Raw genomic sequence first — 14,577 nt, 5'->3', positions numbered from 1 at the left:
AGAGGCTAAAAGGCAAGTTCAGATCTCAATTGCAACTTAAACAGAGATGGAAGAAGGCTGAGCACCAGATTTAACACACTGAAAACATACTGAATATCCTGAAACTGGGTCAGGGATATAGTAAGACACATTAGTTTAAAATTAAAAATCAGCATTTGCAGTAGGAATTTCCTGAAAAACAGGACAAAGGAAAAGTTCAGCTGCAGTTTAAAGAAGGTAATCACCAGTTTAGTGTTGAAGCACCGCTAGAAATTAGAAATGAGGAAACTGAGTTTTAGTCCTATTCTAAGGGAAGAAAGTGACTTTGGGTAGCCATATTTTCTCAGCTCAACTAATCTTACTGGGCTATTGGTGTGGGGAAAAGAGGTGGCAGAAGATGCATTACGCATGTTTGCCACCTTGAATTATTTATAAAGTAATAAATAATTGGAAAAACATTCAGCAAGAGATAGGGTTGAATGGCTGGAGAATCCAAAGGAGGAAATATGGGTGATTGACACTTGCTGAAATAATAGCACTAAAGTGTCAATTATTTTGTACTAGAGACTATACTCTCTTGTTTCCGGTGTCGCTTTTTGACACTAAATCTCAAAGGAAGAAGAAAAAAATGTTTTGCTTCTCATCCAAGAAGCTTCATCAGTTTTGTCACAACTGATGAAGCTTCTTGGATGAGAAGCAAAACGTCTTTTTCTTCCTCAAAGAAAAAGCAATCCAGGTGTGATTTGAAAAAGCACCTTTGAGACAACTATGACCTGGATGACTGAGAATCTCCTCAGAAATTTTAACACTAAGGTTGGAAATGTTATATGGACTGGAAGTATGTACCAAAATTCCTTATTATCGTAGTTAAGTAAACTTAGTTTTAGGGAACTGCAAAATCATATTATGCAGGTCCTAAGATGTCCATGGAGTTCAAATCTAACACCATCCCCCAAACCTGATACTTGGGATTCCAAATCATACCAACCATCATGCAGAATTTCTGAGAAGACAGTAGTGTTGGAAGAGACCAGAATCACACATAGCTAGAGGGTAGTGTTATTTGTATCATATTTATCAGTAGATAATTAAGGATACTGTACAACCTTCTCGGTGGCACTGATATATCTGGTAGGTGCTTTCCAACAATATTTTTTTGTTTCAACCACTTTTTTCTTTATCATTAGGTTTTCTTTTGCAGATTCCTTGTATGAGACCATTTTTGTATGCTTTTTCTGCCCACAAATTATAACATCCCCCCAAATATTCATATTTCTAAAATTCCTTTAAGATACCTTTTTTTGGCCAATATGAAAAGTTGCCTTAGTAGGAAGCAGCCTAATTGGATCTTAAAGCATTCATTCATTCTATTTACATGTTTGGTTTTTTTACAATACTATGAGATCCATAAGTTATTATGTATATTGAGCTGAGCTCTTCCTGGAGCCACCAGACCACGTGAGCTGGTCCTTATTGGCTCTCATGAGTTCCTCTCACTAATTCTCATGATTTGTAAAAGGTATAGAGTCTATAGATCTCTGTCAAGTCACATATTTTCTTTACACAATTATCTTCACCAGGCTGGGCTTGGAGTAGAGGTCAGGAAGGGCAAGAAAGGCGATAACACTGAAGTTGTTGAATGAAGCCAGATCCCATTTCCCAAAGTACACTGTTTCTGAATCTACTGCTGAACCAATTGTTGAGGAATACCAATTCTGCATCCAGCGAGTACAGAAAGTCAACAGGTAAATCTTTTATTTAGCAATGATTGTTTGAACGGCTCTGCAGAAACAAACATTGAGAGGGTTGTGTATTAAGAAGTGTGCATTGCACAGTGTATCCATTTCTCAATGGTTTAATATATGCATTTGCTTTCTAGAGTTAAACTTTACTTTTTGTTTTTTTGCACAAAGACAGTTCCCAGTATGATCTTTTAAAACACTAAAAAGCCATTGTCCAATTCTAGAATATTATGGCCTGGATGGATACTAATTTATTACCTTGGCTTCCTTGTATGAGATCTGTCTTCTTAGAGATAAGACTCTTTATTTCTCCCTAGAAGAAATTGTCTTTGGAACATCTGAAACAAACAAAAGCTTCTAAGCACCTGCACAGTATTTGTCAGAAATAAAGGAGTAGGTAAATGTTTTTCGACAAGTATTTCTGGGAAGGATGGAAGATCTTGCAAACTGACTTTTTAAGCAAGTTCTCTGCCACCCCAACTTTAGAAATCAAATATTGGTGAAAAGAAGCAAGTTAAAGATTTAATAACTGTAATAAATAATGAATAAAAATTCATTATTTGAATGCTACGTATTTCTCTGTCTTCACTTTAGATAACAATTATTCATTTAGTTTATCCATACCTACAAAATACTGTTTTCCCCAAAAAATGAAAATCAGAACAGCCAGGAACATGGGAGGCAATAAAAGCATACAGGACCGGTAATGAAATTCAGCTCCGAATCAAACCTTGATCCGAAATAATTCAAAGAACTTACTGAATCCAAAAGCTGCGGGATATGGACCTGATAACAAAATACACCACAGCCCGTTGCGCAATCTTAAAGCGAGCGGTTGTTGAGGGTTGCGCAGCCCCAGGGCGTCTATCTGAGTCGTAGCAGACAACGCTCCAAGGTGGAGCGTGGGGACTCCAGAAAGGTCAAGCTTGGAGGGAGGGCCTAAGGCACGGAGGAGGAGGTAGGACTCGCCTTCTCCTGCCAAATTAGGCTGTGGTCACGGAATAAGGCTTAGCAATAGCAAGCGAGGATGCCAGAAGGCACGCGTGGGGCCACCCAGCCCATGAACTAGAGCCGAGCCGCACGTCCCGCGGGAGTGGAGGCCTGCGGCAAGAGAAAGGGCTGAAGTACAGCCGTTGCCAGAGCCGAGCAAGGGAGCGCGGTGCCTCCGAGGAGTGGACCTAGGCGCTGGTTCGCGGGGACGGTTGGAGTAAATAAAACTCGAGCGGCGTCCTCCGGCCAGCGCCAGCGTTCGAGGCAGCAGCTTGCGGAATAAAAGGCGGCAGCGGCGGCGCGAAGGAAGGAGAGATCGAGCGGCTCTCGCGCCGCTGCCCTCAGGATGTCCGCGCACAGCCTGCTCAACAGCGTCTTCTCGTGCTCCTCCTCGCCGGCGTCTGCCGGCAGTCCTCCGCTCTGCCCCAAGAGCTTGTCCAAGCGGGGACTTCGCCAGACCCGCAGTCTGGACCCCGCCGTGATCGGTCGCTCCGGCGTGGAAGAAGGGACGGCGCTGGAGAGTTCGGCCCGCTCCGCGCGGGCCAAAGGGACGAGTGGTGCTTCGGCCGAATACTTGGCGGCCTTTTCTTCGCGCGCCCTGCTGCGTCCGCCCGGCGGGGGGCAAAGCGCCTTCTCGCTCTCCGTGCCCAGCACGCCCCTGTCGACCTCGGGCAGCTTCCACTTTGACTATGAGGGCCCTCGAGGCAAGAGGCTCACGGCGTGGGAGCTGCCTTTCTTGGCGCGCGCGCCCTCAGCCTCGGCTCTCAGCGGCGGCTATGGAGGCAGCGGGGCCAACAGCATCTTCTTTTCCCCCAGAAAGTGGCTCCAGCAGAGGAAGGGACAGCATCTGCCCAGCAGTCCCGCCTCTTCCTACGTAGTGTGGAAAGCCGAGGTAGGAGCGTTGTCTTTAAAGCTTGGATTAATCATTGACCCTCTCGCCACAGTCGGGTAATTTTTCAGTTAGGAGCTATAGTGGAACTGATGTGTTGAGAACTTTAAATTAAAATGTCCTGGTTTATGAACTGCTGACTTTAGGTAATTATCCTGGGAAAAGGAGTTGATCACCTGTCTCAATAAAGGGGAATATTTGTAGTTCAGAGTTGAAATAAGGGGTCTTTGGTGCTCTCTAAGTTCCAGGGTTGTTTTCTTGCAAACTTTTCATTACTCAAGCTGCACTGATGATGGTTACCTAGCTTAGGTAATGTAACGTCTGCAAGAAAACAACCAAGCTCAGAGAACACTAAGGACCCCTCAGTCTTGCCTCAGTTATAGAACAGGTTTAGAAAAGGTACCATATATGGAACTATATTACTATTTGAAACTATTAGACAAATGCAGAATGATCTTTGCCAAACTAAAATGGATCCAGAACAGGATGGAGAACCTTTAACCCGCCAGATGTTTGTTGATTCAGCAGTCTCAGTTAACATGATGAATGAGTGTATGGGTGTTGCAATTCAGCTCAAGGAAGCACATGCTTCAAATACTGTACTTGCTGAGAATATTGTTGTCCCATGTTGAGTGAGGGAATGTTCATCCTTCTCTATCATAAGAGTCTTCAAAAACCATATTTTATCAGTATCAGGTTTACCTGGATGTATGCCTTAAATATGGATACTTTACTTTCCCTCTTTCTGCCTTTCTCACAGGTTTATTTGTTTAATTATGTTTAAACTTTATCCTGAAAGTTTTGTATGCCTGTATAAGAAAATCTTTCTTCCTATATCAAGTTATTCTTTCTTGTTGCCAGGTTGCATTTCTTTGGTGATGTAATGGCATGACTATGTTCTGTCCTCATTACACACAGTTTACAAAAATAATGGATAACATAAACTTGAGCGTTCAAAGAAAAACTCACCTCCCAAAGCATACAATGAATGTGCATAAATTGCAGTTAGATTATTATTGTCTAGTCACATTGAATATAATTAAATATATATGTTGGATTTCAAAAAAAATATTTATTTCCAATTAACTCTGAGCAATAAGTAAGAAAATTCTGCAACATAACAAAGAGGAAGAAGGCACCAAGATGGATAGGAGGTTTAAAAGAATAGAATAGAATAGAATAGAATAGAATTATTTATTGGCCAAGTGTGATTGGACACACAAGGAATTTGTCTTTGGTGCATATGCTCTCAGTGTAAAAAGACATGAAAAGATACATTCGTCAAGAATCTTAAGGTATAACACTTAATGATAGTCATGGGGTACAAATAAGCAATCAGGAAACAATCAATATCAATATAAATTGTAAGGATACAAGCAACAAGTTACAGTTGTGCAGTCATAAGTGGGAGGAGATGGGTGATAGGAACAATGAGAAGACTAATAGTAATAGTAATGCAGCCTTAGTGAATGGTTTGACAGTGGTGAGGAAATTATTTGTTTAGCAGAGTGATGGTGTTAGGGGGAAAAAAGGTCTTGTGTCTGGTTGTCTTGGTGTGCAGTGCTCTATAGCGTCGTTTTGAGGGCAGGAGTTGAAACAATTTATGTCCAGGATGCGAGGGGTCTGTAAATATTTTCACGGACCTCTTTTTGACTCATGCAGATCCTCAATGGAAGGCAGGTTGGCAGTGATTGTTTTTTCTGCAGTTCTGATTATCCTCTGAAGTCTGTGTCTGTCTTGTTGGGTTGCAGAACCAAACCAGACAGTTATAGAGGTGCAGATGACAGACTCAGTAATTCTTCTGTAGAACTGTATCAGCAGCTCTTTGGGCAGTTTGAACTTTCTGAGTTGGTGCAGAAAGAACATTCTTTGTTGTGCTTTTTTGATGACGTTTTTGATGTTAGATGTCCATTTTAGGTCTTGAAGTATGATAGAACCTAGTATTGTTGATACTGTGTTGTCTAGTATTGTAAGAGGTAGTAGTATGGTAGGGTATCTCCTAACGTCTACCACCATTTCTACGGTTTTGAGTGTGTTCAGTTCCAGATTGTTCCAGTCGCACCATGAGGCTAGTTGTTCAACCTCCCGTCTGTATGCTGTTTCATTGTTGTCTCAAATGAGACCAATCACTTTTGTATCATCTGCAAACTTCAGTATTTTAACAGAGGGATCCTTTAAGATGCAGTTATTGCTATATAGAGAGAAGTGGAGAGAGCACACAGCACAGCTCCTGTGCTAATTGTACAGGTATCTGATGTGATTTTGCCTAGCTTCACCAGCTGCTTCCTATCTTTTAGGAAGCTGGTGATCCACTTACAAGTCTGTTCAGTTACCACTAGCTGATTTAGTTTAGTTAGAAAAACGTCCGGTATGTTGGTATTGAATGCTGAACTAAGGTCTACAAAGAGGACCCTTGCATAGGTCTTTGGAGATTCAAGATGTTGTAGGATGTAGTGCAAAGCCATATTAACAGCATCATCTGTCGATCTATTTGCTTGGTATGCAAATTGCAGGGGGTCTAACAACGAATCTGTGATGGTTTTCAAGTGGGATATCACTAGCCTTTCAAAGGTTTTCATAACTACAGATGTTAAAGCAACTGGTCTGTAGTCATTTAGTTCAATGACAAATAAAAAGCCATTAACAGCAAATCACAAATCTAATGACAAAAGAAAGAGGACAACGTAAGTCAATGTATAAGTGACATTTTTATTAATAATTTGGATAAAGAGATGGGATAATCTTACCAGATTTGCAGATGACACATACAAGATAAAATAGCTAATACCATAAAAACAAAATTCAGTATGATCATGAGAAGCTGAAGGATGCATTGAAAATATAGAATGAAAAATTAGTAAAAACAAATGCAGATTTAAGTTCACTATGTAATTTATAGGACACCGAAATCCACCAAGACTCTGGGCAGCTTACAAATTTAAAAGTAAAGAACATTATTAAAAGAATAAAGATAATAGACCTTCTTTCCCCACAAAAAGTGAGCCTAGAAGGGCTTAAGAAACAGATTAACTGCAAGAGTGTGGATGATGGATTCTGGTCAGGTAGTAAATCTGAAAGAAACCTTGGAATAGAACTTGGTTACACACTTAATGAGTCAATAATGTGACATGGGTGTAAAGTATGTAAAGGCCGATCACATGGGAGAAGGATATGATTTGTTCTCTGAACTGCCAGAGTACAAGTTACAAAATCATGGTCTTAAACTGCAGGAACATAATTTTCTTTTGAGTGTTAGCAAAAAATAATCATAATCTGACAGTAGAGTCATTTCCTATGGACAGTTCTGACAGTGGGAAGCTCCTCTTTGTTTTGAGTGTGTTTGAGCAGATCTATATCTGGAAGGCTTTAAACTGGATTTCCTAATTTTCTGAACTCAATAATTTTAACTCCAGACCTAAATGGCTCATTCCAACTATGTGAATCTAATATACTTGATTAGCTATAAATTTCCTCAGTCTCTCTGAGTTTGCATATATTCATGCACCCACCAGCGCCCTTCTTCCCTACCCTCCCTGCACTTGCACATATATACCCTATGACCCCTTTCCCCCACATGCTAATATTTGCACACACACATGCATTCAGTAATTTCCCTGGCCTCCCTGCACTCACAACATGTACCCTGTACTTTCTTTCCCTGGCTTCCCTGTGCTCACACATACACCCAGCAGTGCCATGCTACTCTGGCTTCCCTGCACTTGCACACACATGTACCCACAATTCTCCCCTGGGTCTCCCTGCATTTGCACACACGTGCGTTCACCAGCATCCTCCTTTTCTGGCTTCCCTTGCTCACATACATCCAGATGCACAATCATGCACCCCACCCCCTCTTCCTCTGCTTACACACATCCACATTCCCTCTTTTCTATTTGCACTTGCACATGTCCCTCCAGTGCCCTTTCCCCAGCCTCCCTGCATTTGCACACCTGTATCCTGCATCCTCTTGCCCCAGATTCCCTGAGTTCATGCTACACTGTATCATTTCTGCCCCCCACACACACTCCCCCACATTGTCTGGGACTGCCTCTGCTTCCTATTTAATGACTTCGGGGTAAAACAACAGCCGGGATTGCCTAAATTGCCATTGCTAAGTGAGTCATGTTATGTCACACTTTATGACTGCATCACTTAACGACAGCAATTCTGTTGTCAGTTGCCATTGTAGCATTGCAATTGAGTTGTTGATTAATAAAAGTTTGCAGAACCTGCATGTGTAAATTTATTTGCCATTGAGCAAAAATATTTTTGACACAAAATTCTATCATTAGTGGCAGTCAAAAAAGAACCAAGAGCCTATGCCTATATTTATCATAAATAGTACATTTCTATTACAGCAGCGGTATCGTTTCAGTAAAGTATCTGGATAAAATCTGTCTCATCTAGGGCTTCCTACTGAGGACTTCTGTTTGTTCTCCTCCTCTTCCTCCATTATAAGGTCAGGGGTGAATCTACACCTTATTGGCTTTATGTGGTGCACCACCCAAAATCCTCTGTAGTTTCAAAAAGAAATATATCCACCTGGCTGGCCTGAGAAAAGGAGAGAAGAGTTTGCCATATCCTTCTGTAGCCATTTTTGGCAATGCCTTCACAGCTCTCTTAGCATGGGCAGAGTAAGAAGTCTCCCAGCCAGCATTGGCAAGAAGGAGAAGGACATGGCAATAGTATGGCCTCTGGGCGTATAGAAGAAGATTTGCTAATGTCTGTTATAGGTAATACAGTATAGGTAAGAATTTTGAACATAGAAATATTACGAATATGTAAATTCTGTTGTGTTCTGCATAGGCAGAATTACTTATGCATTTAGGCTAAGGATCTAATTAATTTTATTTATAAAATAAAAGTAGCTCAGTTGGCCCTAAGGATAAATCTAAACCCTTAGATAGGTAGAACCTTTATTTATTCAATTCAAAGGTCATCCCCAAACAGTGAACTTTACATTAGGGTAGATTAGAAAAAAACAAGCAGATAGGCATTGAATCATGAGTTCAATCTTCAGCTGGAACGAGAAAGAAAGTTCAGGCGTTGATGTTAAGCTCTGGAGGCTTCTGTGATTATTTCTTTTTTTTTTTTCCCAGAAAATTTTATTGGTTTTTTGAAACATTTATAAGGAAAAGGGTAGGTGGAATGGTATACAAATTTTGGCAGTTGCAAGTATGGCAGACGCCCCCTCCCTCCAAACTCATAAGATACATCTATGTATAAAACATTAATACAAAATCGTATAAAATCAGCATATTAATTCTATAAAAAATTTTCAATCAGCTTATATATTATGATATATAGTCTAGATATAATTTCATTATTACTTTCGGTCTGTTTATAACAATGTGATTTTCTTATTCATTTTTGTGATCTGAGCTTTCTTAGTGTTGCCCCTTCTCCCCCCGCTGGCAGAGCTCCGGCCCCTCCCGTGTCCTGTGTGACCGTTGTAGAGTCTTCTGTTTTTTCTAGGTTCGCTTTATTTTTTTCCATAAAGGCCTGAGCCTCTATGGGTGTGTTGATTCTGATTCTTGTCTCCTCCCAGAATATCAGCATCCCTTCAGGCATCAACCATCTAAACCACACCCCTTTCTGGTATAATTTATTCGCCAATTGCGAATAATTTTTCCTTTTCTCCCTGATTTTTTTTGGGATCTGCTTCAAGATGGTTATCTCCCTGTCGTGATATGTCAATGCTTGCCCCCTTTGTACACCCAGAATTGTATCTCTTGTACTTTTCCTAAGAAATTTGATATGGACCTCCCTGGGTACATTGTGTGTTCTGGCATATGCTGAGTTCACTCTATAGACCAGGTCTATCTCCCATTCCATCTGTTGTTTATCTTTGTGTATATATTCAGCTAGAATATTAGTCATGATGTCCCTTATGTTTTCCCCATCTGCTTCTATAACATTTTGAAATCTAAGATAAAAGGACATTCTCTCAAATTCTGTTTTCATTTGTTGTATATCAAGTTCTTTGTTACCCTTCTGCAAAGCTTCTACCCCCCCCCTCGCCTCCGCCACCCCACCCTCCACAAGGTCCAGTCTCTGTGAGTTCTTATAAATTTGGACTTGATTCTCTTTAATTTCTTCCTTCATTTCCTTTAATTGTTTCTTAATTTCTTCCTGGCCCTGTATGAGTTGCTGAAGCATTTGTTGCAAATCCATCTCTGTACTCTTAGGTTGCATCAGTTCTGTAATCTTTGACTGTGTAGCAGGACTGGATGTTGCAGATGTCGGTGCAGCGGTAGCAAAGCCAGATTTTCCAGGTGGTGGTCTTTTTGGAGACATAATTTATAAAGCAGAGAGATCAGTCAGTGTAGAGACTGGACAGGTGAAGAAGTAGAGCAGGCAGATGAGTTCAGCAGGCAGAAGATCCAAGCAGCTGGGAGTTTCTTTGGTCAGTCTAGCAATAGAGGAAAATTTTCTCTCCAGAGGGTTCAGGAAATAGCAATCCACAAGAGATTCTTCTGGGTGACACGGAGACAAAGACCGGAAGTCTGAATTTTAAAGGTGGAGTCAGGTTTCACAGTTCATGAAGACAACGGAAGTGTGCCATCTTGCCCTGCCAGCTTTGGGCTCAGAGGTATAATAAAATTTTAAAAGTTCAGAAAATTCTCAGTTCACCCATAAGTTCTGGAACTAAATCCAATGAAAGTCACTTTTACATGGGTGAGGCATCATTAGTTGGCTCTCCCCCCTCCTCCTTCCCCTGGCGGCGAAAGCAAAATCTTCTCAAGCCGCTTGTCCAAGGGGGGGGGGAAATCCCCCTCCCTCTAGCCGCACCTCCAGCAATAATACGAAAGTTTAACTTTTTAAAAACGCTGAAAAGTCCATCATTTCAAAAGGAAGGGAATGAAGAAAGGAAGCCTCTCACCATACCGCCGCTGCTTCCTTCAGAAGTACGTTGTCCGCTCGGCATGGAGCGAGACGCATGCGCGCCCTCCAAAACTGCTCCCCGGTGCCTAGAGCGAGGCGGAGAAGCCCCCACCAGCCGCCGCCGATGCAGGGGCCCTCCGCGAGCCGCTCCCTCGGCAGGACGCCTCTTCGGGGCGTCCTGTGCCCCCCCAGAAGCGGGGGAAGCCCACCGGGAGAGCGGGAGCAGGCAAAGGCTTGCCTGTCGCCGTAGCCGCCGGAACCAGAAGTCCCTTCTGTGATTATTTCTGTATGAACATAGGGCTGAGACTTACTCTCTGTTGTGCAAAAAGAAAAATCCCAGCCCAATCGTTATCCTTAGACAAAACCAATAGTATTTTTTTTGTAATTGGAAAAGAGAAAAAGCAGATTAGGGAGGAATCAGTATGGAGATTGTTTTTATTTTGGGTGATGAACTAGATTAAATGGAAAGAAAGACAATGTTATTTATTAAAAGGTTCTTGTAGGATTTTTTTTAAAAAAAGAAACAACTTGCATTTCTCTCTCAAGTGACAATGTTCCAAAAAGTATAGAAACTTTTTAAAAGTTCTAAAATGTGTTCTTTCATTAAACATATGCTTTTTATTTGTTCAAACAACTTCTTAAAAGACGTACCAGGGAAAATTATTAGAAATTATATTCCTCATCCATATCTTATTTATTTATTTAAAACATCGCCCATCTTATATTGAACTCAGGCGGGTTCCCACTCAGCAATTAAAACAACATAATACCCCCCCCCAAAAAATTAAAACCATAAACATTAAAAAAACTGGCAACAAAGTTAAACTTTCAACATAAAGTCCCTCATAAAATCCTCTCACTTGAAGGAAATGCCAGGTCTTTAGTGCTTTTTGGAAGGTTAGGAGGAAAAGGCCTGTTGAACTTCAGGGGAACAGTATTTATAGGGCAGGAGCTGTCACAGTAAAAACTTGTTTTCTAGCTCCCAATGATGGCAATGTTAAAGGAAAGAGATTAGGAACATGCCCAACTAATCTGAACTGGTCCTTAGGGAGAGCTAGTCCTGCAGATCTTGTGCCATGTAGGGTTTCACTTCACTTCATTTCAGTTCTAGTAGCAGGTTCTTTCTGTTCAAAGGTGTGTTTTCTGTTTGTAGACTCAATTTATTCCATTCATGGTTGAAATGAGCATGCAGAACTCTTCTTACACTGTGAATGCATAATAATAACTACTAATAACCCTGCTAGGCTAATTATTTCTGCTATGTTCAAGTTACTGTTTAAAAACCAAAAAAATTTCCAACAGTAAAATTTAATTAGTAATGAAGTAACGAGGCTCTGAGGCTGAGGCTGACATATGTAAAGTTGCCATGACATCCATAAATACCTGAGCTTCTCCTTTTTTTAAAAAAAGTATATGAAAGTAACATGTATTATAACCCCTGCCTCAGACTGCAACAGTTGGAAATCTTCATCAGCCCAAGCTAAATTCCAGACATTTAATAATAGTGTCAACAGTTTTGTGCCAGTTGCAGGTTCAGAGGATTTTGAAACTGCCATCAACAATGTACCCTCATATGAAAACCAAAGAGCTGCATCTATACGTCTCCCATCTAAAATGTACCATTCTGTTTTGACTTCAGAATATTCTTTTGTAAGAAATGATTTGTAAAATATATTCATAAAAAAAAGAAAAACAGCTATCTGATTTTAGAGTTTTGATCACTAATATTTCACAACAAATTTGATCAGCTGTCCAGCTGTCTGTTTTTTTTACATTGAACTGCTTATATCAGGTAGCCTCGTTCAAAAAAAAATCCAGCATACTTTTTTTTAAAAAATGTCTTTATTGTGGTCAACGTCAGAAGATTATTTTATATATTTATATATTTGGGCATACCAGAGGTTGTAACACACACACACACACACATGCATACATACATACATACATACATACATACATACATACATACATACACATATACATACACACACACACACACACACACACACAGTCGAGGAGGAGAGTGCATAAAATACTAAAAATGGATATTAAATTATTGACATTTATATAGTAAAATATTAAGACTACTGGCTAAGATAATCAAGGATAAATGCTGTTAATTGAAGATGAACTCTACAAAATTACATGGAAAATTTGAATGTATTCAACATTAGTTTGATTATGTTTATTATTTAATCCCATTTATATGCAACTTCAATTGCAGTAGAAGGCACACAGCAGTATAATAAATACAAGTTAAAAACAACAGCAAATGAAGAAAAATCAGCTACAACAAAAAGTATTAAGAAACCCTGCAGAGAGTAAGGAATATGATGTGAATGGAAATATGCCAGCTGTGTTGCCGAAATAACAAGAGGCAAAACATATTTTAAGTCCACAACAGCCAGATAATATTTGGAAGCAGCTCAGACAGACATCTCCCTAATTCACTGAGCTATAAGTAGGAAAAGGACATAATGTTTCAAAGAAGCTCTCTAAAAACATAGTACAACATAGCATAAATCAGCAATTGAGCTATGCAGACTCTGTTAACAGATTCTATTAGCATAAGGAATCTTTTAAATCTAGGATTTCTTGGAATAAGATTTGTATGAAACACAGTAGTACAAAATATATCTGTAATATGTAAATATATCAAGCTGATCAAGACATCTAGCTGGCTAATTGGTTCCCTAATTGGGCTTTCCATATCCTGGATCCTTTATCTGAGATGTGCTTGAGCCTTTTTGTAGCCTTAAGGCCAATAGCAATTGAGAAGACTATCAATAGCATGGCAGCCTCTCCTTAGCTTCCAATATCCTTAGCTTCCAATATATATTGACAATATATTGTCAATCAATGTTATCAGGGTTAAATTCACAAAGTGTTAACTTTAACCATTAATTAATGTTATTATTGTCTTGGTTATTATTGTCTTGTAGTCAACCCTGTGTCAGGTTTGCAGCCATATTCCCCTTTGGATCTTTGGCCTGCCACACTTTCTATTATTCTACTATGTCGTTTCTATTGTGGGAAAATGGAAGGGGGGATGGTACGGAGTTGAATGCTATGTAGCCAAATAAAATTCCTTTCTAGAATCCTTTGTCTCTACACCTCTGCACCTGAGTGGAACTGGATGGGTGGAACTGCCAGCATGGCAGTGGAAGATTGGACCATGTGAAGGACTTGTGGGTGTGGGGGCAAGATCTGGGTCGGGGTGTTGCAATATGGGCTCTTGGGCAAACAGCCGTTTTAATTTCTCAAAGGCTTTTTGACAGTCCAATTGTTCACTTTAGGGGTTGGTTTTCTTTTGGCTTTGCCAGGGAAGGCCACGTTTTTAATAGTTTAGTCAATGGGAGGGCAATCTCCGTGAAAGCCAGAATGAACTGCCTGTAGAAATTGGCAAATCCAAGAAAGCTCTGTAGTTGTCTGCGAGTACTTGGAGGTTTCCAGTCTAACACAGCTTTCACTTTTCCTGGATCCATTTCTATCCCCTCGTTGGAGATGCGATAACCCAGGTAATCTAGTGAGCAATGTACCCTCTAATTTTTTTTCAGTGTGTGCGGAAAACTATTGTGTTTCAGCGGCACATTTTCATGCCTGAGCACCTGAGGTTGAGACACACACACACATACACACACATATACATATATTTGTTTTCGTAGATTTTCATGGGTGTAGGTATGCTGATCTTGTTGTATTTGGGTCTTTACAATCTTACATGGGAAAAGACCCAAATACAACAAGACCAGCATATACATATACTCATATACACATATACATACACACACACACACACACACACACACGAGCAAGGGAGAGGCGTGTTTAAAGGAAGGGAAACCCATTTTCTCTTGTGAACCCATGAGATCCTTGTGGAGATTCCCCCCTGAAGAGGGTGGCTGGTAGAAGAGGATCCGGCTGGATCAGGAGGGATCCTTGCAGATCCTCTCGGTCTCTTCCTGCATGGACTGTCAGTTGAGGGTTTTCCTGGCTTCCCTTCAGATTGGGGTGAGTGTGTGACCCCCCCAAGTCCTGGCTGGCTGTGTGGCTGCACCTCCCCCCTTGTCATGTGGTGCAACTGCTGGGGGC

General features: G+C 40.7%; 2 protein-coding genes across 4 annotated transcripts in view; one reads left to right on the top strand and one right to left on the bottom strand.

The window, feature by feature from the left end:
• Positions 1 to 14,577, bottom strand: part of FRMPD4 (FERM and PDZ domain containing 4) — a 570,850-nt gene that overhangs the window by 444,927 nt on the left and 111,346 nt on the right. The gene's annotated exons all lie outside the window — the stretch shown is intronic.
• Positions 2,490 to 14,577, top strand: part of ARHGAP6 (Rho GTPase activating protein 6) — a 235,521-nt gene continuing 223,433 nt past the window's right edge. For all 3 annotated transcript variants that reach the window (XM_081946821.1, XM_081946820.1, XM_081946819.1), the window contains exon 1: positions 2,490 to 3,603. In XM_081946821.1, coding sequence (XP_081802947.1) covers positions 3,058 to 3,603 — 546 coding nt within the window. In that variant the 5' untranslated portion in view covers positions 2,490 to 3,057. The remainder of the gene's footprint in view (positions 3,604 to 14,577) is intronic.

The sequence above is a fragment of the Natrix helvetica genome (assembly GCF_964273705.1).
Source record: "Natrix helvetica genome assembly, chromosome: 3".
Lineage (NCBI taxonomy): Eukaryota > Metazoa > Chordata > Lepidosauria > Squamata > Natricidae > Natrix > Natrix helvetica.
The sequence above is the reverse complement of the archived record's forward strand: the minus strand, read 5'-3'. Positions and strand labels throughout refer to the sequence as shown.